The following is a 25403-nucleotide window of genomic DNA, read 5'->3' as shown; positions in this document are numbered from 1 at the left end:
CAAGACGACGATTTGTGGTTAAAAAGTATATACCTCTTTTTTTTTTTTTTTTTTTTAAGAAATTGACCAATCGTTTCACTAGATAAGACACTTATTCCTCAGCTGGGATCGTGTAGAGTCCTTTGAAGCTGCACTGAACCGGCATTTTGGACCTTCAATCTGTTGGCTCCTATTGAAGTCCACTATATGGAGAAAAATCCTGCAATGTTTTCCTCAAAAACCTTAATTTCTTTTCGACTGAAGAAAGACATGATCATCTTGGATGACATTGGGGTGAGTAGATTTTAATTTAATGAGTGAACTAATCCTTTAAAGAGAGCTTTTATAGTGCTATTTCAGATTTTATATATTTTTTTTTTAATGAAAAAAAATAACCTTTTCCCTGAAAGTTTAAGTTAGTGTATTTTGCAAGAGTATGATTGTAAACACAATATATATATATTTATTATTATTTTATTTTTATTTATATATTTATTGATTGATTGTCCCTGACAATTTCTGTAGACCTATTTAGCCACTCGTTTGTAACAGACTTTTTCCAAGACATATGAAAGATTCAAAAGAATCACCAGAGGTAGTACTTGTGTATAGTATACTGTAAAAGAAAACATGAAAATATCTTGAGCTTATGTTAACCACAGAACTTATTTCAGGCATTTAACCAAAAACCCATTCAAGTAACCCACTGACTTTTGGGTGATGTAACAAGTGCTAAAATGCTAATTTGTTTCCAAGTTTTGGCCTACAAACATACATCACATGGTGTGAGGCCTATTCAGGCCATCAGTTTTTCCAAGTCTTAATATTTGGAGAAGATTTTAATATAAAACAGTGCATCATCTCTGCACTTGTTGGCTTGTGATTTTTATTTTAGCCAAATCACAGCCATACGGTTCCACTTGCTGTGTCAGACTGACTGGTTTTGCTGACTTATTTCAGTTATTAATTCTGGTTGTTTTCACTCCTTGTTTTTAATTTGTCCTAATATGAATGAACATCACTCCATAGTTAAAACCGGATTGTTCCACCACCCAGACAATCAGCAAGCAATTTCAGAGAATGACTTGCTCTAATGCAGGGTTCCTCAAATCTTTCCCTGGAGGGCCAATCTGCTGCAGAGTTTAGCTCCAACCCTGATCAAACTCACCTACCTGTGATTTTTCTAATGATCTTGAAGACTCTGATTAGCATGCTCAGGTGTGTTTGATTAGGGTTAGAACTAAACTCTGCAGGAGTGGGCCAGATTTGAGGATGCCTGCTCTAATGGTTCCCTATTAGCAAGATGTAGCCACAGTGAATATAATCAAATATTAATTTACTACATCAAATGTGGAAAAATATTTGTGAGACAGGAGTGGAAATTGTTAGAGTAAGGTGCCTAAAATGTTATTTATTTATTTATATTTACAGCTTTGAACAGCTGTGGTCTTATCAGATGCAGATTTACCTTACTGTGCCTCTCAGACATCTTTTACACATTCTAACCGGGTCACTGTATAATTAGTCAATGGTGATATGGTTACTCTATTTCTAGGAAAATGTTTTATTTCTAATTGCAAGCTGAGGGCTATTTGCATCACATGAAAGCCACTTTCACTGTACTTATATTTCAAATTGGCATGGTATCAAGGAATAGGAAAGATGACCTTCTGCTGGCTCGTTTTCTTCCCAATTACATGTTACATAGTTGTCATTTTCTTGCAACATGGGGCCAGACCAGCAACAGGATATTGTTTAGGAAGCTTACAAATTAGTGTGGGAGTCATACAACCACACAGCTGTCTCGGTGGGATTTAAAACCGCATCTTACATGTCTTATAAAAGTGATGAAGTGGGGCAGCTGATACAGTAGGAAATGTAATGTTCCTGAAGGCTCTGAATATGTTTGGGGCTCGCTGCTCTAAGAATAATGTGAAGGAACCGTGTGCGTGCTTGGACATCTGGGATGAATTTACAAATGAAAAAAGCAGGCATGTTAGTGCTGTTGAGGAGGGGCTTGTCTGAAAGGGAGGTGCACAGTAGGGACTTCCTACATTTCTGTGTATCGCTGTTGGCCCTCTTAAACCTGCCTCTTAGTGTATAGCTGTCAGGTGTCTTATAGGGATTGTGATTCATTCTGTGAGCGCCTTCCCTGTCAGATCTTGATGTAAGTTAGGGGTCATTTAAAAAGTGGACATAATTGTATGAGACAGTCAGATGTCCCAGATTTGTGATCATTATGAGGTTAAGGGAACCATAGCATTCTAACCGTTGATGTATAATGAGGCTTGTGGTGAAACGGTGAAAGAGCATCACTCATCTCAGCTTTTTCTGCTTTCTCTGTCCTCTTTGCCTCTTGCATAAATCTTTCATGTTTCAGCCTTACACTAAAATGTCCTGCATGTAGCAACATTAGAAATGTTCACTGATTAAGCGAAATGGCTTTCTTTAAAGGGGCTTTGCTTGTGCTACAGCCTCATTTAACCCATGTTTGATAATTGCTGATAATTTCCAGTTTTGGAAGATTTTCACTTGGAGAGTTTGAAACATTTTATTAAAATGCTCAAATGTGTTGGTTTGTAGATCGAACCCTACAGCTGATCTGTTCTCACACCCATTCAGCTTGTAAGCATTAATTGTTGTGAATATGGCTAACCAAATACAAAATTATTTACTGGCACCAAATTAACATAGGGACTAGATTACAGCCTATCCTCGGTTGCCTCCCACTGACATATTTTACATTTCTAGTTTCCTTCCTGTCTCCTCTGCCCTTTGAAACAGACCCTTTGAGGAAACAAAGTGTCGGGTGTGTCTCTTGGTTTGCTAACACAATTCTGAGTCTTGGCTTCAATGTGTAATTGTGTAATCTGCAGATTTTTACATGCCTCGGTAACTGTATTTTGATGCTGAATCATCGTGAATCACAACAACAGGGCTGTATCGTCATAGGACACAGGGCGGCAGGTTCACGCTGTGATTCAGCAGACGGCACATACTCCATAATGTGTGTGATATAACATGAATTCTTTTGTGTGTCTGTGTGTGGTTGTTCAGGAGGAGAGGATGCGTCGTGGGGATGACCTACGGCTCCAGATGGCTCTGGAAGAAAGCCGCAAGGACACCAACGCAGGGAAAACAGCCAAGAAGAAGAAAGAGGTAGGTGCAGCCTCTGAGCGCTTCAATTCATCAGCAGGCCCTAACTGAATCTGTGGCCACACAAAACTCTGCAGAATGTTTACACATCCCTTACCTCCTGCATGTTCATTTATTAAAGGGACAGTTCACCCAGAAATTAAAATGGTCATCATTTGATCATCCTTATATCATTCCAAACATGTATGATATTCATTCTTCTGTAGAACAAAGACATTTTACCTGAATGTTCATTCTGCGCTATTTCAAATATCAAAAGCATATATTGATCGGGGGCTGTCAAGCTTCACAATTCTGTGAAAGTACAGTATAGGAACTGTGCATATTATGCATCTCATTCAAAGTCTTCAAAAGCCAAATGGTTAATTTAATGATGCTATCTAACATAAGAGTAGAGAAGAACTCTTTTGTACAGAGGTAGAGCAGACTTGTTTTTCAGTAAATATTTTGGCTTTATTATAGGTTAGAATTTATGAATATATAAATACACCACTGCTCAAAAGTTTGGGGTCAATAAGATTTTGATCTCTTATGCTCAATGTATTTGATCAAAAATACAGTAAGAAAAGTACTACTGTGAAATATTACAATTTATGTTTTTACGTACATTCAATTATTAAATTGTAAACTCTTCTATTGAAATGTATTTTAAAATGTAACTTATTCCTGTGATGCAAAAATGAACATTCATTAGCCATGAGTCCAGTCTTCAGTGTCACATGATCCTTCAGAAATCATTCTATGATATGATAATTCAATGCTTAAGACATACTTAATATTATTATCAATGTTGAAAACTGTATTGTGCTGTTCAATATTTTTGTGGAAACTTTGATACACTTGAATAGAAAGTTTAAGACTGCATTTATTTGAAATATAAAACTTTTGGGGAACACTTTACAATAAGGTTCATTAGTTAACAACATTAGTAAACATGAACTAAGAAAGAACAATACTTCTACAGCATTTATTAATCTTAATGTTAATTTCAGCATTTACTAATGCATTATTAAAATCACAAATTGTTTGTTAACATTAGTTAATGCACTGTGAACTAACATGAATAAACAATGAACAACTGGATTTTCATTAACAAAGATTAATAAATAGTGTATATGATTGTAAAGCGCTTTGGGTGTATAGCAATACACAAAGCGCTATATAAATGCTTCATTCATTCATTCAAATGCATTGTTTGTTCATGTTAGTTAATACATTAACAAATGACACCTTATTGTAAAGTGTTACCAACTTTTGTAACTTTGATTGTTTTTACTATCACATTTGATCAATTTAATACTTCCTTGTTGAATAAAAGTGTTCATTTCTATAAAAGAGCATTACTGACCTCATAAATTTTAACAGTAGTGTATTTTTAGGGGCTGTGAAATTGTCACCTTTTGCCTTTGTTAGTTCTTATTAAATAGTCATGTGGTGTGACACATATATTAAGTTCAGATATTCCACTTGTTCTCTCAATTAATGAGCACATCCAAATAGGTAATTCTTTTAAAAATGTTTTTAGATGGGGTACAACCCGTCAAACCTCAGTATGTCAGTTTTCCAAATGTATATTACCTGAAAATGTTCTATTACCTAAATTTTGATTTCTGTGTAATTCTAAACTATGCTACCAGTTTTTTGTTTATACTACTATGAGCTAAATAATGTCACCAGAAAGCCATTTCATTAATCTCTTCAATGAACTTCTTTTTCCCTTTCTTTGCTTGCGGACTTGTTTACTCATAATGTGAGTATTTATGTTCAGATCAGCTTCCAAGTTCTTATTCACTAAAACTGATGTGATTGCTTTGGATGGTGAGAGATATCTGTGGGCGCTAATCTCATGTTGTGTGTGTGTGTATGTAGCCTCCACAGTCTTCTCTGATGGATCTGATGGACCCGGTTCTCGAGGGCCCTGCCAATCAAACATCGGACCCTTGGGGGGCAGGAGCTGCAGCAGCAGGCCCCGCCTCAGACCCCTGGCAGTCCTACGGTAAATAGACACACACAAACTTGGGCTTGACAATATCAGTTAGTCTGTAAATATCATGATGATTATAAAGCACTTTTAGTTGGCAGTTATGTAGTGTGTCAGTAGACTTGTCCATCTTGGTCTTGTTAATTTTTACATTGAAACATCTGCTTAGCAGCATTGAAATGGATTTAATGATTCATCAGGAGGGGAAAAAAAAATATATAAACAGACACTATTTTTAGGTTTATTATCTTGAAGCTAGACACACACAAACACTAGCTAGTTTCTCAAGTAAACACCCGTCACATACAAGATCACATTTGGCTGTGGCTAATAATAGCACATTGACAACAGTTTGTATCAGCTTCCTGCTGTGCTGATCACATTAGGCTTTGTAAAAAATAAAAAGAGCACTTATCCCACCAGGACCATTTTCATAATAGATACTAGCTTTATTGTTACAATTTAAGGCAGATTTGAATCAAATTTTATCAAAATTATTTAAAAAAAAGTTAATGGTCAGAATGTGAGGACCACCTGTTTGCCAAAAGCCCACTTTTCTTTTAGAGCCCCCCCTCCCCCCTCAGGCTCTATTTCATAATGTCTTTTGGGCCTGCAGCCCTTCATGGCAGCTCAGTAATGTAGCTAGGCCGGTAGTTGTGCATTCCAGTGTGAACAAAACAAAGAGACTCAGTATTCAGATCCGCACTGGTTGAGAGAGTGCTGAGCCTGTAAAGGGTTCCTCTTCCAACAGCCTAGTTCTTTTAAGTTTAAGCTGGACTTAAGTCATGAAGTATATGGAGAGCAGCACCGAGGCAAGGGTGCATGTCCTCTTGAAGTGGAAACAGCAAATACTGCCAAATACAGTTTCACTGTATATTCAATAACCTTTACTCCCATTTTACTTGTACTTGCCTGTCACACTCATTTGTAAAATAGAATTTATCTTGTTTTTGCAACTGTTTTTAATATAATTTTAGTATTGCTAGTAGATTTAAAATAATGGATTGATCTCATGTTTCTGAAGTATATGTGATTGATCTTAAAGTGAAAGTGAAGCAGCCAGTCAAGTTTTCATTATTTAGTAAAGTGATTTCCACTTTAATTAAAAAAATATAACAAACACGATTAATGAAACCATTTTAAAGAAAAAAGGATGTTTTGTTGTAGCTTTTAGAGCAGGGGTGTCAAACTCAGTTCCTGGAGGGCCGGAGCCCTGCGGAGTTTAGATGCAACCCTAATTAAACACACCTGATCCAGCTAATCAAGTCCTTCAGGCTTATTTGAAAACTACATGGTTTGTGTGTTGGAGCAGGGTTGGAACTAAACTATGCAGGGCTGCGGCCCTCCAGGAACTGAGTTTGACATCCCTGTTTTAGAGCAAGGGCGCCACCATCTTGCAGTACCACCGCGTGTGATGTCTCGGGGTTGGTTCACTCTGTTGGCCAGTTAAGTATTGCTAGGAGATTTAAAATAATAGCATATAGGCATTTCTTGCGAATGTACCTGCTGTTAGGAGAATGCGGTGTTTTAACTAATCGCATATCTGAATGATCGGGCTAGTACTGCTTTCTCATTCTTCAGTGTTTTAAGCCTCGTCAGTTTAAACATTAAACTGTTTTAAGCCATTTAAATTGCGAGTTAGCACGAACGATATGTCAATGAGGTACTCGCGCGCTGTGACAGATTTTTTCTTTGCACACGCACGCAAAAATCGCTCTGCTCGGACTGCACGCGAGTACCAAATTGAGTCCACTTTCTTGCCTGTTTAAGCAAATGCACAGTATATTATGTTAATGGCTGTTTTGATGAGTATGCATGTAAACGCGATTGGTTTCCGACCCGCTCTTCACCCCAAACCAGAGCAGGTTCACGATTTCTTCCACCTGTAACGGCAGTACTTCTCGGCTCCCTCGTGGTATCGGCTCAAATATATAAGCAGTTGCACTTATTATGGGCTCAACAGTCATTTCAAGTTCGTCTTATTCCATTTAAACAAGCGTGTGTACAAAAAGTAAAAAAATACTTATATATTACTTAACTGGCCAATGGAGCGAACCAACCCTGTGACGTCACTCGCGGTGGTACTGCAAGATGGCAGCGTCCTTGCTCTACAGCTATAACAAAACATTAATCATGTTTGTATATATGTGTGTGTGTGTGTGTATATATATATATATATATGTGTAAATAATGTATGTATGTATTATTTATTTATTTTTATTAATTTGGAAATAACTTTACTAAATGAAAACTTGACTGACTGTTTCACTTCCACTTTAAACTTGGAATTTGAGCCTGGTCTCCAAATAGTTTTTTCTCTTCCTGTCGTATTGTAGTTTGTACAGGTTTTATCCATTTGGTTTCTGTTCTAAGGAAGTTAAACATTAACTTTTATATCAGTATGCTCTTAATTGTGTTGTGCTTAAAATTGTCTAGTTCAATACATCTTGTGAGTGATTCATCTGTGCCTTTTTTAATTTTCATAAATTCTGTCATTTTAGATCAAAATGTCATAACTCAGTTTTCCTGTGAAATGGCAGGTTAAGGCTCTCATTCAGATCTGCTTTCATTCAGTCAACAACCAATGGATAGAAACAAGTTCAGGCACTGTTTTTTTTTTTTTTTTTTTTTCTTTCAATAATCCATTTCATTCAGCTGTCACAATATGGAAGAAAAGACCTGCTGCTACTTTCATTATATTGCAACTCATTAGGGTTTGATTTTTTAAAATTAGGCCTTTTTCAGTTATTGATGCAGATTAAGGGGAGTGGCAGTGGTTTTTCATTGTAGTGTTACCTACGGTGTTACTTAACACATCTGTGTGTATGTTCCAGGTGCAGCCCCTAAGCCAGCTGCTCCTGTGGATCCCTGGGGTCTTCCCGGTGCCTCTTCCTCAGTTGCACCTCTGAAAAGCAGTGACCCCTGGGGGTCGACCCCAGCTCCTGCAGCTGCTGATCCCTGGAGCCCAATGCCTGCCACCCGCCCCAAAGCCCCTGCTACAGGTGAGCTCTGAAAACTGAAGTTCATGTTAAAATGTATTTGTGTTACATTGAGAAATAAGACTGCTCTCTTATTTTGCGTTCTTGTATATTAAAAATTAAAAGCTTTCTTCATTTTTAATCCCAACTGTGTTCCCTCAGTGGGTAGCTTTGATCTTTTCTCCACACCAAATGGTACTTCCAGGGAGGACCTCTCTGAGTTTGACAGTCTTCGCTCCTCAGCAGTGACAGGTAAATGCTGACTACTAGTTTACTAGTTAAAAGAAGTGTTTTCCGTTGTTTGGGAATGACATGAGGATGTGATGCTTATTTTACAGGTGATGGTAGAGGAAGCTCTGCCTTGCCATCACAGACCAGCTTGTCTGTAGGCTCTGATCTGTTTGACGTACCGGGTGGCCCAACCAGAAAAACTCCAGAGTCTTTCTTGGGTCCCAACGCCGCGCTTGTCAACCTAGACTCTCTGGTCACCAAACCTCCCCAGCAGGCTCCAGTCTCCAACCCCTTCCTCGCTGGAGGTAACCTTAACCAATTACATATTTCTAGGGATCACTTGTACATTTACAGGGGTCTTTAAATTCAGTTTTATAAAATTCAAGGTCAGTTATCGTTTTAAAGGGATAGTTCACCCAAATATTTAAATTCTGTCATTAATTACTCACCCTCATGTCGTTACAAACCCGTAAGACCTTCGTTCATCATCAGAACACAAATTAAGATATTTTTGATGAAATCCGAGAGCTTTCTAACTAGGGATGTTAACCGACCGTTTTTTTTTTTTTTCTGTAATTTATCAAAATATTTCAAAAGGTTTGCTGCATGGTTAAAATACGCTATGCGTATAAAAAAAAAAGGTGTTTTTAGAGAGAGAAAAAAAAAACACAAGTCGCATTTTATTTCATTCGGAAATAGACCTAATGCCAACATGAAATGTTTACAAACATTATAATAAACACTGTAAACATAGCTAGGCTATTTTAGTTCCCCTCACTCTACAACAAATCCTTTCAATTAACAGTATTTAGAAAAGAACAAGAATTAAAAATAAAAGAAGCTATAGCTATATATATGACAAGCCAAAACAAATTAATTTAGACTGGGACTCTTGGGTCTCTCATTCGACACAAAATCAAATGTTTCCGTATTTGCGATGTATTTGAATGCCAATATCCACGTAAAACAAAATGTTTTGCATAACATCACGGCGGTACGGTGATGATGCTTAACAGCACAGATTTTACTACATATTTAAACTGAGCAGTGTGTGTTTTCCATATGTTTAACTGACTGTATTTTATTATGATAATGAACAGGCTGCATTGTCAATGTAGCAGTGCTGTGTGCATGCATGCGGCGGTGGCGCAATCACTTGAATTTTTTCCTTCTAACAGTGGAAGTGGCTTCTCCTTTTAGTCATAAAGATAATTGGAATTGTAAAAGGTTTGCTTTTATTTGTGTACATTCACAATAAAAACAAATCTTTGTGCTTTTGTAAAATAAGCCTGAAGAAAAATAGGATGCCACTTTCTGTCGTCTGGTTTCCTTTCGCGCAGCACAAAAATGAACCAAAACTCTGCATACTACGCTACTTGTTGCACTGTTTTTGCTGCAGGTGTATGGTGTGATATGATGACCATGTGAATCCTCGTGTTCTGTTGTTTGCTGCTTTTTGTGCATGTGAAATTAATTTATTTCACAAAGTTACTAGAATACTTTTTGTGCGCAAAGAAAACAAAAATAAGAAATTTACTCAATTCTTCTCCGCTGCACGTGAACACATGCTCGTGGTGCTGCTGACCTAGAACACGCATACGTGTACTGTACTGAAGAATATGACAGTGTACGTTTTTCATAGTAATATGTTGTAAATATATACACTATATACATTCAGTATAGAGATTTTATTAAAATCTGTCTTTCTTTAAAGACATTATTACTGTCTCAGCAAAATCTAATATCACTCCACCTGTGTGTATGCATTAACATGTTGGAACTGATTTCATTACATTTTTATTAAAACACATTTTAAACTTGCAGCTTTTGAGATTGTGTTGGTTTGTTTTGAATAGACAGAGTATTACTTTAATTAAAAAGCCTTAAATTTGATTTGAAAAACCCTGCAGATACCCTGTTTTTTCTCATTAAGCAGCGCACTCACCTGTACCTCCCTTTGGTCTCGTTTCAGTCTCGGGAGCAGCTTCAGCTCCTGCAGCTCAGGTCAACCCCTTCCAGGTGAACCAGCCACAGCCACCCACCCTCAACCAGATGAGAGTCAGTCCCATGATGGGCCTGAGTGGACAGGGCTTCAGCGTGGCCCAGAGAAGCAACGAGCCCTTGCCTCTGTCCTCAATGCCCCCAGCCGGCCCCGTCTCAATGGTACCCATGGCCGGCATGGCTCCTCTTGGGCCCGTGGGCCAGATGCCAAACATGGGGATCCCAGCCTCCATGTCCATGCCCCAGCCGCTCATGAGCGGAGGGCTACCACCCACAGGCGCAGCGACACAAGCCGGCGGCACAACCAACCCCTTCTTATTGTGAGGAACAACATTTGCCTCCCCGGAACCCACACGAATCTTTCTCTCATCCCCGTTCCTATGGCATAGACAACGTAGTCTGTTGTGTTCCCCCAAACCTGTGTGCTATTTTGAGACTTTTGGGAGTAGCAGTGGTGTTTACAGGTTTTACACTGGCAGGCGATTCCCTCTCCTGTCAGAAATTGGTACCATACGACGATTTGGTATTCTTTTCTAAATTTCCTTAACTGAAACCATCAGCGATACAGCGTCTAGGAGATTTTCTTCCCGGGAGCAACCTTCCTGTTTTTAACTTCTTTTTCTGATGGCTTATTTTTCTTATCAGAGGCTTGAAACTAGGAGTACTGGTTTGTCTTAATTTTTCTAATTTCTAGTCTTTGAAAGCAGCGTGCTAGATAAAGCTAACCCTTTTAATCGAAGCAGCCTGTACGTTCTACGCAGTGCATATACACTATGTGTATTTACAATACGCTTGAGTAGACAGTTTAGAGGACTCTCTGTCAGTTTACATGGAAATGATTTTGATGTTCTAAGCAGGGATTTTGCACATGCTCTGATTAATCTTCCTTTGACTGTCGGCCCCACAGTAGTCCTTAGCGTGAGAAGCGATGGGAAACCGTTCACTAAGACACGGGCGAAGCCGAGGACTAGGAGGGAGTCTGCGAACTGCATGTGTGAATGGTTTCAAACCTGATGCATTGAAAGATGAACTTCATACTGAAGTGGAGAGTTGTTCTTTCTTCCTTTTCATTTTTAATGCATGATGGGGAGTTGGTTTGCATATCATAATACAGCTCAACTTTTATACCGAAGCCTGTTTTTTACTGCTTTACAATCCCGAGACGTTGTTTATTGGGTGAATGGGTTCTTTCGATTCAGTACGGCTCACTATTTGCACAGCATAGCTCCCTATTCGACAGCTAATCCATACTAATGATTAGTTTTCATCCGCTTCTCTGTGAGTATCCAACAATCTGAAATGTGATCATTTCAGTAATGTTTTTATTTTTAATTTATGTATGCGTGCGTATGGAAGGAGCAAAGGGAAACGGGAGGAAATGGGTGTTGGTATATCTTTGTCAGGTCCTAATGCATCTTACTGTTATAACCGACAGCTGTATCACTAATCACTGCTTCCTAATGCAATCTGTTCATGTACGTCGGGAAAAAAGCCAAGCGTGTATCAGAGCTTGCCGTTAACTAAATCCTCAGTTCTGTATTCGAAGCTAACTTGCTTATAGTGTTACAAGAATGTGTGGACATGCTAAGACAGGTTATAGTGTGGGAGGAGTCATGTAATAGATTGTATGATTGATTTCTTTTTTTGTTTGTTTGTTTGTTGAATATGTGGTATACATGTATGTTTGGGGTCATATGCATCTTTCTACAGCTAGAAACCTGTGGTTGATTTGCATTGTTCTGTATTCATAAATTTATTTTGCCCATGGTTTTATCATTAAATGAGATTTAGATCACAATTAGCAGTCCATTTAAAGCAAGAACGCCTAGACTTTGGTATTTTGTGTGGCTTGCTGTGTCTACACTTTTAATTCAACCAGGTTAAGCACAAGATGGCAATGTTTGCCACCGATAGTAGTTACCAAAGTGACTTTGCTTGTCCTTTTTAAATGCAGAGCTGCGGTTGTTTCCTAACTGACTACACCTTTATCTCTCTTCAGTTGTTCCCCAGTTATTATCATCATTATCCCTGCTTTTTTTTATTATTATTATTACAGCTAGAGTATTGACTCTACGGTTTCTCTCATCTGTGAGCTAGTGACCTCTGCTGGAAATATTGTGGTAGTACTTCCCACATGCAGCCTTGTAGCAGAGCCTGGGTGTGTTATGGTCAATAATCTGCAGGCATACTCAGGCATTTTGGGGGGTGGGGGTGGCTAAGACAGCTTTAAGTTGTATGTAATGCGCTTTTGATTGCCGTGATGGTTAAGGCAGGCACTGATCCTGCTAAACAAGACTCCCTGCTAGTGAACATCACTGTACTCGATTATGCAGACTAGTTTTACTTTTGAATCCATACGATATCTAGCTCAATTTGTCTCGACCATCTTGTTTTGCTGTTACCGTGTATCACCCGTTCTTCTGTTATTATGTACTCATTATGCATTTATTGTGGAGGACTAACCTTGTGAACATGCATAACATTTTATTTTTCCATGTTATTGTGTCTGTGTATTTACCAAACTGTCTCATATTACTGGGAGCAGGCTGCTTTTATGGATATGTGCTCAACTTGTTGGCATTATAACTGTATAATATAATTTATCATCTGTTCTATTGTAACATATTGTCGTGTACCTTATTTCTGTGTAATGGTTTTGTAGGAAAGTCACAGGAGGAGTGTGATTGTTTTATTGCCATCTAAACAGCAGCAAGTGATAAAAGGACCTGTAGCTGCAGTGGTAAAACAAATAAATTGTATCAATGACTTTTGATCTGTCTGTTAATGCTGTCAACCGACATCACATCATCTTGTGGCGCTGGAGCCAGTATTATTTTAGCATCATTAAGATACTGTTATGGTTTTTATTAGGGCTTCAAAACAATAAATAAATGTGTGTACTGTATATATTTGTGTATATATAAATACACGCATGTGTATATATTTAAAAAATATATTTGTATGTATATTTATACTTGTGTATATTTATATATTGTATAAATTTTATATATAAATCTAACATTTTTCTTTTTTATAAATGTACGTGTATTTATATATATATAATAAATATACACAGTACACACACATAGCATGTAAACAAACTTTTTTTGAATGAGATTAATCTTTTGATTTCTATTTTTTTTTTAGAAAAAAACAGTAATTTTAGTAATTTTGTTGTGGTTTTATGAGTTTCGTTAGTTTTAGTAGCGCTTTTAATTTTATTTGAGTATATCAAGTTAAAGTGATAAATGTTGCCTTAGCAATTAGCTGAAATAAAATAAGCTCACTTTTCACATTTCATTTCAGTAATGTTTATTTCAGTTAACTTAAGTTTTTGTAGTTTTAGCACATTATAATAACCCTGGTCAAAGGTTAATCCTATTTGGTGTTTAGGTTTAAAACGGGCAAAGATGGAATCTGCAGATTAGAGTGGAATTCAAAATATGCAAATCAAATATGAACCAAATTAACTTCTATAAATGCACGAGATCAGTTTATTTAAAAACATACAAAGCGACAATGAAAGTGACTTGAAAATGGACCAAGATTACAAAAAGGTACAAAAATATCCTGAAAGTGGCTATTAGAGCTGTTGAGATGTTCTTGTCAGTCCTGTAGCAGCTGAATGCTCTGATGTAGTTTCATAACCCAGTTTCTTCATGTCTTTAGTCACAATGTTGAACTGTAGTGTAACAAAACCTTGTGAGCGCACCCTCGTAACTGCAAACAGACAAAAGTGCATCAGTTACGGCTTGTAAGTACACTTGATTGCAGAAGAACAATTTCTAAAGACCTATGCCTTGGCTTGAGGTGATAAGCATCCACTGAAATATCATATTTCATTTTGAGTCAAGGGTTAAACAAAAGCTTACCCTCTCTTCCCTCTCCTTGGGCAACAACTTTGGGATCTGTGAACTCTGGAAGCCTTCCCATCAGCCAGCTGAGTACAAGATATAACATGTTAGATATAGAGTGATGAAAAATGTTTTCGAGTTACAATGTACCTTCTCATTTGAAATGTTCATACAAGTTGCAGATTTCACTGAAACATAGTTCAAGTTAAGTCTTGAGAACAAAAGGGAAGGACAACAGCAAATTAAATTCAGATCATAACCCAAAGCTGCTGCATTATAAATTGGGTAACTTTAATGTTCTGCTGTATGTCTACATGTGAATGCAAATGAATGAGGTAACTCTGGATTAATTATGAGAAATTAGTTACAACCTTGTGAACTTCTGAAGTCTTGATGTAGATTCAGGAACGAACATGGGAATGGTCTTGGTGTGTCTGGACAGAGAGCATTCACATGTAATTGTGCATTTCGCACTGATTTTAAGCTTGCATTATGCCAACACAATCTTAAGAGTAACTCACTTTCCAGGTGTAAACGGGATGTGTACAGCTCCATAACCTCTCACAACATCATTTCCGAAAGTGTCGGGGCCATACACACTGACCACAATCTGGGGCCCTAAATAAAATAAAAAGATAGATGGATACTTAGAAATATATATTGTGGGCACAATCATTAAGCTGCATTACAATCTTCAGAATAATATTCCTTTATCAGATCAGGTTTTATGAAGGTACATTTAAGGCTTTTTACTACCTTTTTAAGACCAAGTAAATTAATTCAAGGAATAAATTGAAGGGAACACCGTATGTCAGTGTTCTTTGAATGTAAATGTCTAGGAAGCACACAATAAGTTGTTTTAGCAACAAATTTATTTATTTTTTTGCAGTAGAAGCATTATTTAATTCCTTAACTTCATGAATTGATGATTTTCTGCTCTGATTTACGACACTTTTAAGGCCTTAAATTGTGGAAGGGTGAATTAAAACTATTTATTACCTTTAAAACCCACAAAAACTCCATACAACTGATTCTGACTCGATCAAAACGTGGTTCACTTACAGCCAAATGGGTTCGTGCTTTTGAACGTGATGTCCAGTGGGAAGTTCCACACCAAACTCTGAGATCCTCTACCTTTTGAAGTTATTTGAGAAATTCCCTCTTCCAAGCCCTTCAGATTGTGGGAAAAATATACAAACTTACTACTGTGGTGGAATATATGAGGATACAAAGCTTATAGCCTATATTCCACGTCTGTACCAGGGAGAGCAATGATATGATAATGATAATTAAAGATACTTTTAATATTATGTTACTATTCACACACACACACACATATATACATACATATATATATATAATAATAGCAGTCAACATTTGAAGTGGATCAAAACCTTTCAAAACCATCAAAGTTATCCTTAAACCTAAAACCAAAATGCGTTCTTCTCTGAGGACAACATTGATGAACTTTTTTGATCCACTTCAAATGTTTACTACTGTATATATGTATATATACTGATATTTGTAAGACAAAAGGAAGTGAAGCAGGTTGATTTCACTCACTGATGTGGGCGCCCAGTCGTGTCCATAAACAAAGCAATACTTGCAGTAAAGATCGTCATATTCTGGGAACTTTAGACAAAATACTACACGTAAGTAATCCAGTTAACCCACTTTAATAACAGGCTTTGCACACAGTATACTGCATTAAACAGATCCTCTAAAAAACAATGTTAACTTACATCGGCTGCTTCGATTTGCCCATTAACCATGAGAAGAAAAACAGATGGGTTGTTAGAAGTCATTTCCACACCATTAACACCCTGGAAAACATTTAAATCACACCAAACCGCCCTCGCTGCACTGAAATATCAGTTCAGATGTAAAATGAACGGATTCTCGTTGTCAACATCCTTCTGGCTGCTATGGACGCTTTCAGTACGGCAGGCAATACAGTCCAAAATAGCGGAAATAAAAATGCGATTTTAAAATGCTACTCCGCTAGGTGGTTGTCGTGGACGTGAAATTGTAACCTTTTTGGTTTTCCGGATTTATGGATGAAGACTTTTCCTGTGTGGAAATTGGCTCTGTTTTTCGCTGTCTCTCAAGACACAAAAGCTTCAAAAAGGCCTTGGCACAATAACCACGGGTTTATAATCCCAGAGCATAGGCTAAACACGTCCATAGATTCACTACAAATCAAAACTATAGCACACGACACAATATTTATTATTATTTTCCACATAATAGATAGGCATACGAAATGTCTGTAACATCTTTCCATGTATTGTTTATTGTATGAAAGCGTGCAGGTCCCTGGTGTTTGTCCCAGCCATTCCCATTTTCTTATGGTAATATTTCACACACCTTACAAATATGTTAGCACATGCTGGGATCTGGCATGTATGGGCATATTGGATGTTAAATGAAACTCTTTGTGGTTCGTAAAGCAGGGACGAACGTAACAATGTGTGTATAATTATGGCAAGAGGTCAAGAGTTTTCACCCCATTTCCTGTGTAGGGGTACTTTTGGTTACCAGGTCTGCCACTGTCTGCTTATCTGCTGCCCCCCTCTTTCGAAGTATTATGTTACTTTTTTTTATGAATCCAAAAACTAAAAAAAATTTAATATCCAAGAAAAAATAAAAGAGATAACCTGATTTGACAGATGCTGTCATCATTTTAAACTACACATTATTTATGCTTATTTTGTTCTGAATACATTTTCCCTCGTGCAACGCTCTCAGCTTGAGGGAAGCTAAGTGAGCCTTGGTTTTAGTCCTACACCTCAGTAAACTCAGATTCAAGCTTTTTAACCTAGATGAAGACCTGCCTGTCACTTTTTGGCCCAACGATGTCCCAGTTTGAGCTGTCCTCATCTGTTGCCAATTTTCCCTCTCTGGGACCAGGTCTTTGACTTACAGTCACTATTTATAGCAATAGACGTCTGTACTACTTACAAGTCCTCTACGGGACCTGTGTCTCCCTTTTTAGGCCTGAAATAAAGACTCATTCAGTCATTTCCGTGGGGCATGTTTTTTTTTTTTGTCTTCATACCCAACCCATGTGGCTTTTAGGTTGAGCGTATTGTTCTTGTCCTTCATTAATTGCATAGCACAGATGCTTAGTTGTGAAATCCATTTAATCTATTTCTGTACCTCAGATCTCTACAGTTTGTGATTTAGCTTCGTCCATCTGATTGACATTTTTTGTTTGCTTGACATTTGCTAGTGTCACCAAAACATGCAGCAACTGTCCACACCATAGCAAATGTCAGGGAAAGGTCATGTGCCCTTGGGCTGTAGTTTGGAGGGTCTGGTTGGTGGTCTGAAAGATGATCTTGTGTTTTCTTAAAGACAAGTGTTCTTTATTGTTTAGTCTTGAAGATGACAGGGAGCTTATAATAGCTTGGCTTTATCCAGACACGTTTATGGGTCAGTGACATGGCGCTTTTTAATTCTGTAAAAAAAAAAAATGCTGTTCGCACATACAGTGACTTAAATGAATCTCTTATATAATGATCATGATTTTAATATCTATATTAAAATTCAACTTTGGTATGCAGTGATAACATAGAAAAGACCCCTGAAGACCTTCATGACTGTGCGCCAGTGTTGATAAATCTCAACAATAAAAAGTCAAGGTTTGTTTGGGCTGTTATGTTGTTTGATTCCCAGAAATGTAATTATATTTTTTAAATAAATAATTTATTATGTTGGTAAAAACATTATGTTAACTTTCTGCCTTGAAAAATGCATTTAAAAACTTTTTAAACTTTCTTGAAAATAATAATCACTGCGATACTATGATTTTTGTTTATGTAATATTTTACATTGTTTCTATTCATTTATGTGCCTAAAATGTTTCTTTTTATGGTTTTAGTTTTAGTTAACTATAATAACCCTGGTACACATACAAGCCAAGGTGTAAGGAAAACATTTTTTGTTATTTTATATTTGATATATACACCACATGACATTTGAAGAGTCACTAAATTTTTTAATTTTTTTTTAAAATCATATGAATCATATTAAATCACAAGCACATTTATGGCCATGTGTGTTTTTAATTTTTTTCATTCCTTTTTTAAATTTTTTTTATTGTAGACGCTCTTATACATTGTTGACCCTCAAATCTGCTTTGTCCACTGTGTAGTCAGTTTTGAACTACACTGTTAGTAGATTTGAATGTTGTTTTATTCAAATTCATGTTTATTCACTCAGTATGTAAAGAGAAGACATTAGGTTATGACCATAATGGAGTGGAAGAAACATCCACTTAATGCCATTATGTCTCTGCGTTATAAAGGCCTAAAAGCTCATAAATATATAATATTGTTTAATAGAATGACTTTTAGATTTTTATGTACTGAACTTGAACCTGCATTTGAAAATACCAGGTCACTGTTTCTCCGACTTAGCTGGAAAGCTAAGCTGAGACACAACCTGAATGTACGTCATATAAAATTGTTATCGATTTATGTCCTTCCCTCCAAACTCCAATCATGGTCAAAAGCAGAGTGCCATTTATTATGAGGGCTAATCATTAATATTGCCTCTCCATTAGCTGGAGTGCAGCTCTGTGACAGCATAATGGCCTGTGTCAGACAGATGAGTGGGTCACCGTGGATCCGCACGTGTCAAATTACAGTGGCAGGGATCGAGGCTCTTTCATTTCGACCACTCCCTAAGTTTGCATGAAAGATCAAGCTTTTCCACCCATGCTTTTAGGATTTTTCCATTTGATGAATAATAAAAGAATGAATTTTCTTTTGGGAGCACATAAATGGTTTTGTCTCGGGCATTACCGTAACTGGTGTTTACTGATTTTCCCGGATTGATCTGATGTTGGACAGGAAACGATAGCATAGGAAGGGTGTCAACTTACACTGACACTCAATAGATTATTATTATTATTCAATTAATGCTTTTATTCAAGATGGACACATTGAACAAAAGTGACAGTAAAGACATTTATAATATTATAGAACAGTTTCTATGAAATAGTAACAGTTCAAAATATTAAGGTGAAGTTTATTAATGTTTTCAACATTCATATTAAGGAGAAATGTTTCTTGAGCAGAAAGTCTGGAGTAATGATGCTGAAAATTAAGCTTTGCATCGCAATGGACAATAGCAATTTTAAATAGTAATAATATTTCACAATATTACTGTTTTTACTGTATTTTCAGCAAATAAATGTAGCCTTGGTGAGCATTAGAGACTGGATGTTTGCTTTAATCAGTGGTTTTGAAACTTTTTTTCAGCTTGGGGACCATTTATACAATAAAAAATTGTTACATTTGGGTAGACATATGCACACTGTCAGTTACATTATTGACACAGGACAACAAAGAACTCTCACAAATGAATCATCATTTAATGTTGGTCATTTTTGCCGATTACAATTATTCTTTTTTTGTTTAAATCAACCTATCATTTTACAAACCATTTGGAAATCATTTGTGGACCATAGTTGGACTGAATTATTTAATCAGACAGTTTATGGAAATATTATGCCTAGTATTACTTTATTTGTGCAATTTTGTTTAATTTACATGCTTTCAGATTTCTAACTCTCACCCACTAAGGAGAAGATCTGCAGATTCTCACACGCAATTTTGTGTCATTAAAGATGACATTTCCAATTATTGCTAAACCTGCAGGAGATTCAGATAAATTTTGTCATTATTTTGTGTTTTTTGTAGAAACTGTCTGCAGTGAGAAAAGTGGAGTGACTATGAAACTAACCTGTCTGGCATTTAATAAAATGGAGAAAGATGTTGAATGATTTGAAGGTAAGGGACGTTCACACACTGACTCCACACAATAAATTTAACGGTACATTCCTGTGCAGGTGGTCATGACCTCATTTAACTGATGTCCATTTAAATTAAGGCCTGATCTGTAAATTTACTGTCCGTTCCTGATGACATTTATGCTCGGCCTACTGCACCGCATGTGACCTCAGATTACTTGAATAATTTGTGGCCAGTCAAAAAAAGTAACATTATGTTCTCAGTAATGATTAGTGATCAGTGACCTGAGATTAACTTCAGATACTTAATGACACCATAGTTTAGGTGCTTTGCACTAATGTGTGATGATTATGCGCATTTATTTCACTAAATTTTTTTCTTAATTTTTTTAAGCTTTCATAAAAAATTCAATGTTCATAATAAAAATAAAATAAAAATTGAAAGTAAATTAAACTAAATTATAATAAGCAATGAATCAAAATAATAATATTAATAAAAAATATATATAGTATAATAATATGTTAGTAAATTCAATATTATTGTGCATATAATATAGCATTTATTATGAATATTTTACACAATATATTTATGTACACAATATATTTTTATTTTGTCGTTACAAACATAGCTATATGTTGTGCGTTATATATAAAAGAAACAAAGTTTTACTAATATTTAATTTTATGAGATTGTGTATATATCATGTGTGTGTGTGTATATATATATATATATATATATATAGTGATAAAATTGATAATATTAAAATTAAAAAATTGCTTAATAAACAATACTGCAACAGATATTTAGCCCTAAAGTTGCTGAAACAACCGTGGCCTGTTGTTAAGAAGTGTATAATATAAGAAATGGTAGGCAGAATCCCATAGGCGATGAAATCCATATTTCAGGAACTGCAGAGCCTACACTGAACATGGCCTGTCTACTTTGAAGCCTGGATTCATAGAAGGTGAGTCCGCTTTGAGGCTGCAGTTGTTTTTGCTAGATTTTTCTCTGCTCTCAGACAGGTCTCAGCTTTTTTCCAGTTTTGAACACTGTGTACACTGCACTAGCCGCTATTAAGCATTCTCTACAGTGAAGTGCTGGCATGAGAAGGAGTTTGTGAGACTCGCAAACAGACCGCTCTGTCCTGCAGCGTTTTGCCATTGTTAGATAAGACCTCTGAAGAGAATCTGCAAGAGAAAATGAATCACAGCACCCTTAATCTGAATAGCAAGCACTGGTTTTGTAAAGAAGCGGATCGTTTGCTGTAGTATAGTGGCAGTGTGTATTGTTTTTGTGCATCTTTGTGTGTGCTCTCACAGCAGTAGTGCTTTCAGTATAGTCCCTGGTGAAAACAAACCCCGTCAGCATCTTCCCCTCTCCTCTTCTCCACGCCTCACGCTGTTACTGAAAAGCCACTGCAAACAAATCCATCTCTTACTCAGTGTTTATCTCCTATAGTACCTGGACTCAGCTGCGGTTCACTCATTTTCAGGTGGGGTTTACAACAGTAGCTTTAATGTGTTTTTCTTTTATTGTTGAAGCACGCTTACTCACTAGAGTTAAACAATTCTATTGAAGATCCATGAAAAAGGGTGTGTTGCTATCATCGTAATAGAAGCAGCATGAAAAATAGCATTGAATAAAGATGCAAAGTGAACAACGGGGACAATATTTCTGTGAAAACACAATAATTGTTTTCAAAGCATAGAGGCTGCATCACATCTCAGTTTTACAGAACACAATCTAAAGAAACATGCCGTTCAAAATACAACAATTGCTTCTGAGGGGACAATCTTATTGGCCTTGAAATGAAAGCATTTGGAATCCTTTTGAAAAACTGAATTTGCAAGTGGAATGGTTATATAACGGGTCCATTTCAGACTGCCGGTAACAGGGTCAATGCTTTGACACGTCCAGATCACGGCAGAAAAGAACATGGAGGCAGGTAAGTCTAGAGGAAGGGGTGGGAGATTTGATGCCAGAGAGTTTTGATTGAAGTCTGCTGTATGACTCATGTGACTGTTATTTCAAACATTTCATTCACAGTTGTATATTCGTGACGTGTGATGAAGAGAGTTGGAGGCTGCCAAGCTGCAGTGTCTGGGCTGTGTGAAAAGGTATTGCAGTTGACAAAGGGAATCGATCTCTGTCCCATGTAGATGTCTTAACTCTCACTTGAAATGAAATGCCTGTTTCTTTTCTTCAGTTCTTCCAGTAGAACTTGGTGACCTTGGTAATGTCTTAAAGGAAAAGTTCACCAAAATGAAAATTCTGTCATTTACCCACCCTCATGTCGTTCTTGTATGACTTATTTTTTTCTGTTTAACATTAAGATTTTTAAAGATATTTGAAGATATCAAGTCTCCCCTTTTCCCCTTCCAGGGGAAATCCAGGAATGGAATTCATTGAACAGATGAGTGGTGCTGGACCCTGGAGCCCTGAAATATTGAAAAATACATTGCAAGTAGTGGAAAACCGCTAATGCTTTATTCATCATTAGCCATTAGCTACACTGTAAAAAAAAAAATCTATTTAGTGAGATGGAGGTGGTAACACTTGAACCAGTACCAACAGAATGCCATCAAAATGCCATTTGTCTTCAACAAAAGAAATGTTAAGTATAACTTTAAGTAATATGTCTTAATAGGTACATTGGTAATTATAATGACTACATGCTGATTTTGTCATTCCCTCTTTTCCAGAAATCCTCAGATCAGACTCCGATAAAAACACGTCAGAAATCCTCCAAGAATAAAACACATTTAAGTCCGGTATGTGAACTTATTTGTAATTTGTTTCCCATTCTTCGCTAATATTCGTTCAAAGTATCTATGGTACTTTTTAAGTAATAAAAACATGGCTAACATGTTTTTTTTTGTTTTGTTTTTTTTTATGGCTAACTGTTGTAATTTTATATTTCAGGTACCCTACCAATGCAGAATATGTGCAGGTTTTCTTCTTGGGAAATATTACTTTCCTTAAGAATCTAGAAGGAAATGGCTATGTAAGTTGCTTTACAGACTTTACCTTATGTGAAAAGTGTAAGATAACTCAGAAGTTCTAATGATCAGACGTTTGTCATTTCTGTTTATATACATTTTTAGAATTGGAGGTTTTTCCTTTTAATCTGATCTGTTTCTACCCTCTATGTTTGCAGTTATGGTACCAGTTCCTCAAACACAAATTCAGAGCAAGGAGAATAATGCTGTCTGAAGAAACTCCAGGATCATATCCCAGATCTATGTTAGGGGTAAGTGTATACATTAACACATAGCTTCTCTAACCTGTCCTGAAGCCCCACTCTTTCACTCCAAGACCAATAACTAATGATAACTATATTATAGGGATGTAACGAATAACGATATCAAAATCTCACGATACAATAATATCTAGATATGTGTCACGGTGCGCACAGCAGGGAGGAACGAGGAACACGGAGACGAGGTTAAACTTCAAAATAATAGTCTTTAATGGTGACATCAGGACAGGGCAAGACAAGGCAAGGCAAGGCAAGGCAGACACAGACAGGAACACCGGGGAATAACGAGTAGACCAGACGAAAACTAACTAAACAGGCAGGAACTAAATACACAAGACAATTACTGATAATGACTAAAACACAGCTGGACAAGACTTAACTAATAATCACACTTAACAAGGACAGGAACATGACCAAATATGGACACAAGAGGCAGGAACACATGATAAGATATTTATTGCAATAATAAAAAAAGAACAAATGAAGACTTGGATTTTTTTTTTTTTACATTTTAAAAGTTAAATTCTTCAATCTAATGCACTTTGAGAGGTCAAAATTACGAGCTCCAACCCATGTTCTTTACTAAGAAAAGAAAAAAGTCAGAAAAAAATTAAGCCATATTGTGCTTTTGGTTTTAGTTTGACAGAGACTGTGCCAAAACATAATAGCCCAAAACACAACTTTAAAGAACTTTTATGTTAGAATAAGAAGTTTAAATATATTTTAAAAATCTACACTTTTTGCCCAGAAGACCTATCGTTTCATATTGTCATGTGACCAGATAATATCGAGTTTTGCTATGGTGACAACACAATATTGATAAAATCATTACATCCTCTACTATATTAGCATCCACAAAAGTGATTACACATAAGTTAACACACTAACAAATTTCTGTTATTCAGATCTGTTTAAGGATTGTTAGGCTGCATTAATTTGGCCAACCGAAACCGGGAACATTTCCCATGATGTACTTGTTATATTGTAAGAAAAATGGCATCTACACTAATATTAGTCTCTTTCATTGTTGTTCCAAGGTCACCGGAGCCACCCAGATTCAGTCCGAATCCAAACCAGATGGTGGATCAGCACCTAGAGATGACCTTTACAGCCCTGAACTTCAGCAGAGACCAGGACACCTAGATGAGCCCCAGATACTGATCCCCAGTTAAGACCATGTCACTTAGACGGCCATCGGGACAAGACCACAGGAACCAGATGAGTCCTCTGCACAATCTGACTTTGTTGCAGCCTAGAATTAAACTTCTGGTTTCATCTGGCCAGAGGAGAACGATGGGGTTTTGGTTCCTTCAACACACTGTTTTCCTGTTTAATACTTTAAAGCTGCTTTGACACAATCTGTATTGTAAAAAGTGCTATATAAATAATGGTGATTTGATTTGCTGCAGTTTAATTGCTTGACCTCTTTATTTCGGATTCTGATTTCTGACCTCTTTATTTCGGATTCTGATTAAATTAATTTCCTTGATGTGAATGTGCCTTTACTGAATATCTTTCAAAATGGTCATGAAAAAATGAAGCTCAAATCAGAATTTTTTTTTTTTTTGTGCATTTGACTTTGAACTAATTTTTTTATTTGGCTGCAGTAGGAATTTGTTGCTATTGAAGATACAACCTCATGTAAATGCCTTGGATATTTAGTGTAATTTGTATTCAGTGATGTGACCAAGAGACCTTGATTGTCAAAGCTATATGATGTCTGTGTGGTGAGCTTTTAAATTCAGTGTCTTATGCATTTCCATGCATTCAAGTTGAACCGAATAGAGTATAATTATACCAGGAAATGGACTTTTAGGCCCTTGACACATAAGTTGTACATTTAAAATAAAACATGTAGTCCTTTTTTTTTTTTTTTTAGAAAAAGTTAAATTGTCTAATCTATGTGATAATGTTAATGGTATGAAAGTACAGTAAATGTTTATACTGTTTTTGGAAATGTGAAATTACTCAATATGCATCCTGCTATATTGATGGCATGTTGTGATACAATATTTAATGCTCATTCTGTAAAAACAAAAAATGTGCACAGAAATGTGAGAATGTAATATTTCAGTGTTAAGTAATAAATGTGATGGAACAGCATTGTAGTCTTTTTGATCTTGCCTGTGTTCCGCCGCTGGCCCAGCAGCCAAAAAAAGAGCGGATTCCTCAATCTCTGGGTCTCAAGAGGAGGAGTGTGGTGAA

At 36.6% G+C, this 25403-nt stretch overlaps 2 protein-coding genes and 1 long non-coding RNA gene across 4 annotated transcripts in view; 2 read left to right on the top strand and 1 right to left on the bottom strand.

The window, feature by feature from the left end:
- The window catches only part of epn2 (epsin 2), a 30800-nt gene extending 17703 nt beyond the window's left edge, over positions 1-13097 (top strand). The window contains exons 4-9 of one of the 2 annotated variants that reach the window (XM_058769340.1): positions 3037-3138; positions 5014-5131; positions 7951-8118; positions 8257-8346; positions 8433-8630; positions 10298-13097. In XM_058769340.1, coding sequence (XP_058625323.1) covers positions 3037-3138; positions 5014-5131; positions 7951-8118; positions 8257-8346; positions 8433-8630; positions 10298-10650 — 1029 coding nt within the window. In that variant the 3' untranslated portion in view covers positions 10651-13097. Of the gene's footprint in view, positions 1-3036; positions 3139-5004; positions 5132-7950; positions 8119-8256; positions 8347-8432; positions 8631-10297 lie in introns of both variants that reach the window. The other variant, XM_058769339.1, reaches the window with a different exon arrangement.
- A 709-nt stretch (positions 13098-13806) lies between these two features.
- b9d1 (B9 protein domain 1) lies at positions 13807-16140 on the bottom strand. The gene is made up of 7 exons (XM_058770890.1): positions 15923-16140; positions 15744-15812; positions 15243-15351; positions 14702-14798; positions 14552-14614; positions 14199-14266; positions 13807-14046 (listed from the first exon to the last, which is right to left on the bottom strand). The coding sequence occupies exons 1-7, from the start codon at positions 15983-15985 to the stop codon at positions 13910-13912; spliced, it is 606 nt and encodes a 201-aa protein (XP_058626873.1). The 5' UTR covers positions 15986-16140; the 3' UTR covers positions 13807-13909.
- Positions 16141-22597: 6457 nt separating this feature from the next.
- Positions 22598-25091, top strand: LOC131537927 (uncharacterized). The gene is made up of 4 exons (XR_009270431.1): positions 22598-22710; positions 22862-22943; positions 23097-23189; positions 24236-25091. It is a non-coding gene; the product is annotated as an uncharacterized LOC131537927 (long non-coding RNA).
- Positions 25092-25403: the final 312 nt, after the last annotated feature.

Source organism: Onychostoma macrolepis, chromosome 03, assembly GCF_012432095.1.
Source record: "Onychostoma macrolepis isolate SWU-2019 chromosome 03, ASM1243209v1, whole genome shotgun sequence".
Classification (NCBI taxonomy): Eukaryota; Metazoa; Chordata; class Actinopteri; order Cypriniformes; family Cyprinidae; genus Onychostoma; species Onychostoma macrolepis.
The sequence above is the reverse complement of the archived record's forward strand: the minus strand, read 5'-3'. Positions and strand labels throughout refer to the sequence as shown.

Coding starts and splice junctions, on each gene's coding strand:
- b9d1 (XM_058770890.1), bottom strand. CDS start 15,985: ATGACTTCTAACAACCCATCTGTTTTTCTTCTCATGGTTAATGGGCAA. Junction 14,799..15,242: donor AAGCACGAACCCATTTGGCT/GTAAGTGAACCA, acceptor TATTTTATTTAG/GGCCCCAGATTGTGGTCAGT. Junction 14,267..14,551: donor AGACTTCAGAAGTTCACAAG/GTTGTAACTAAT, acceptor TCTTGTACTCAG/CTGGCTGATGGGAAGGCTTC.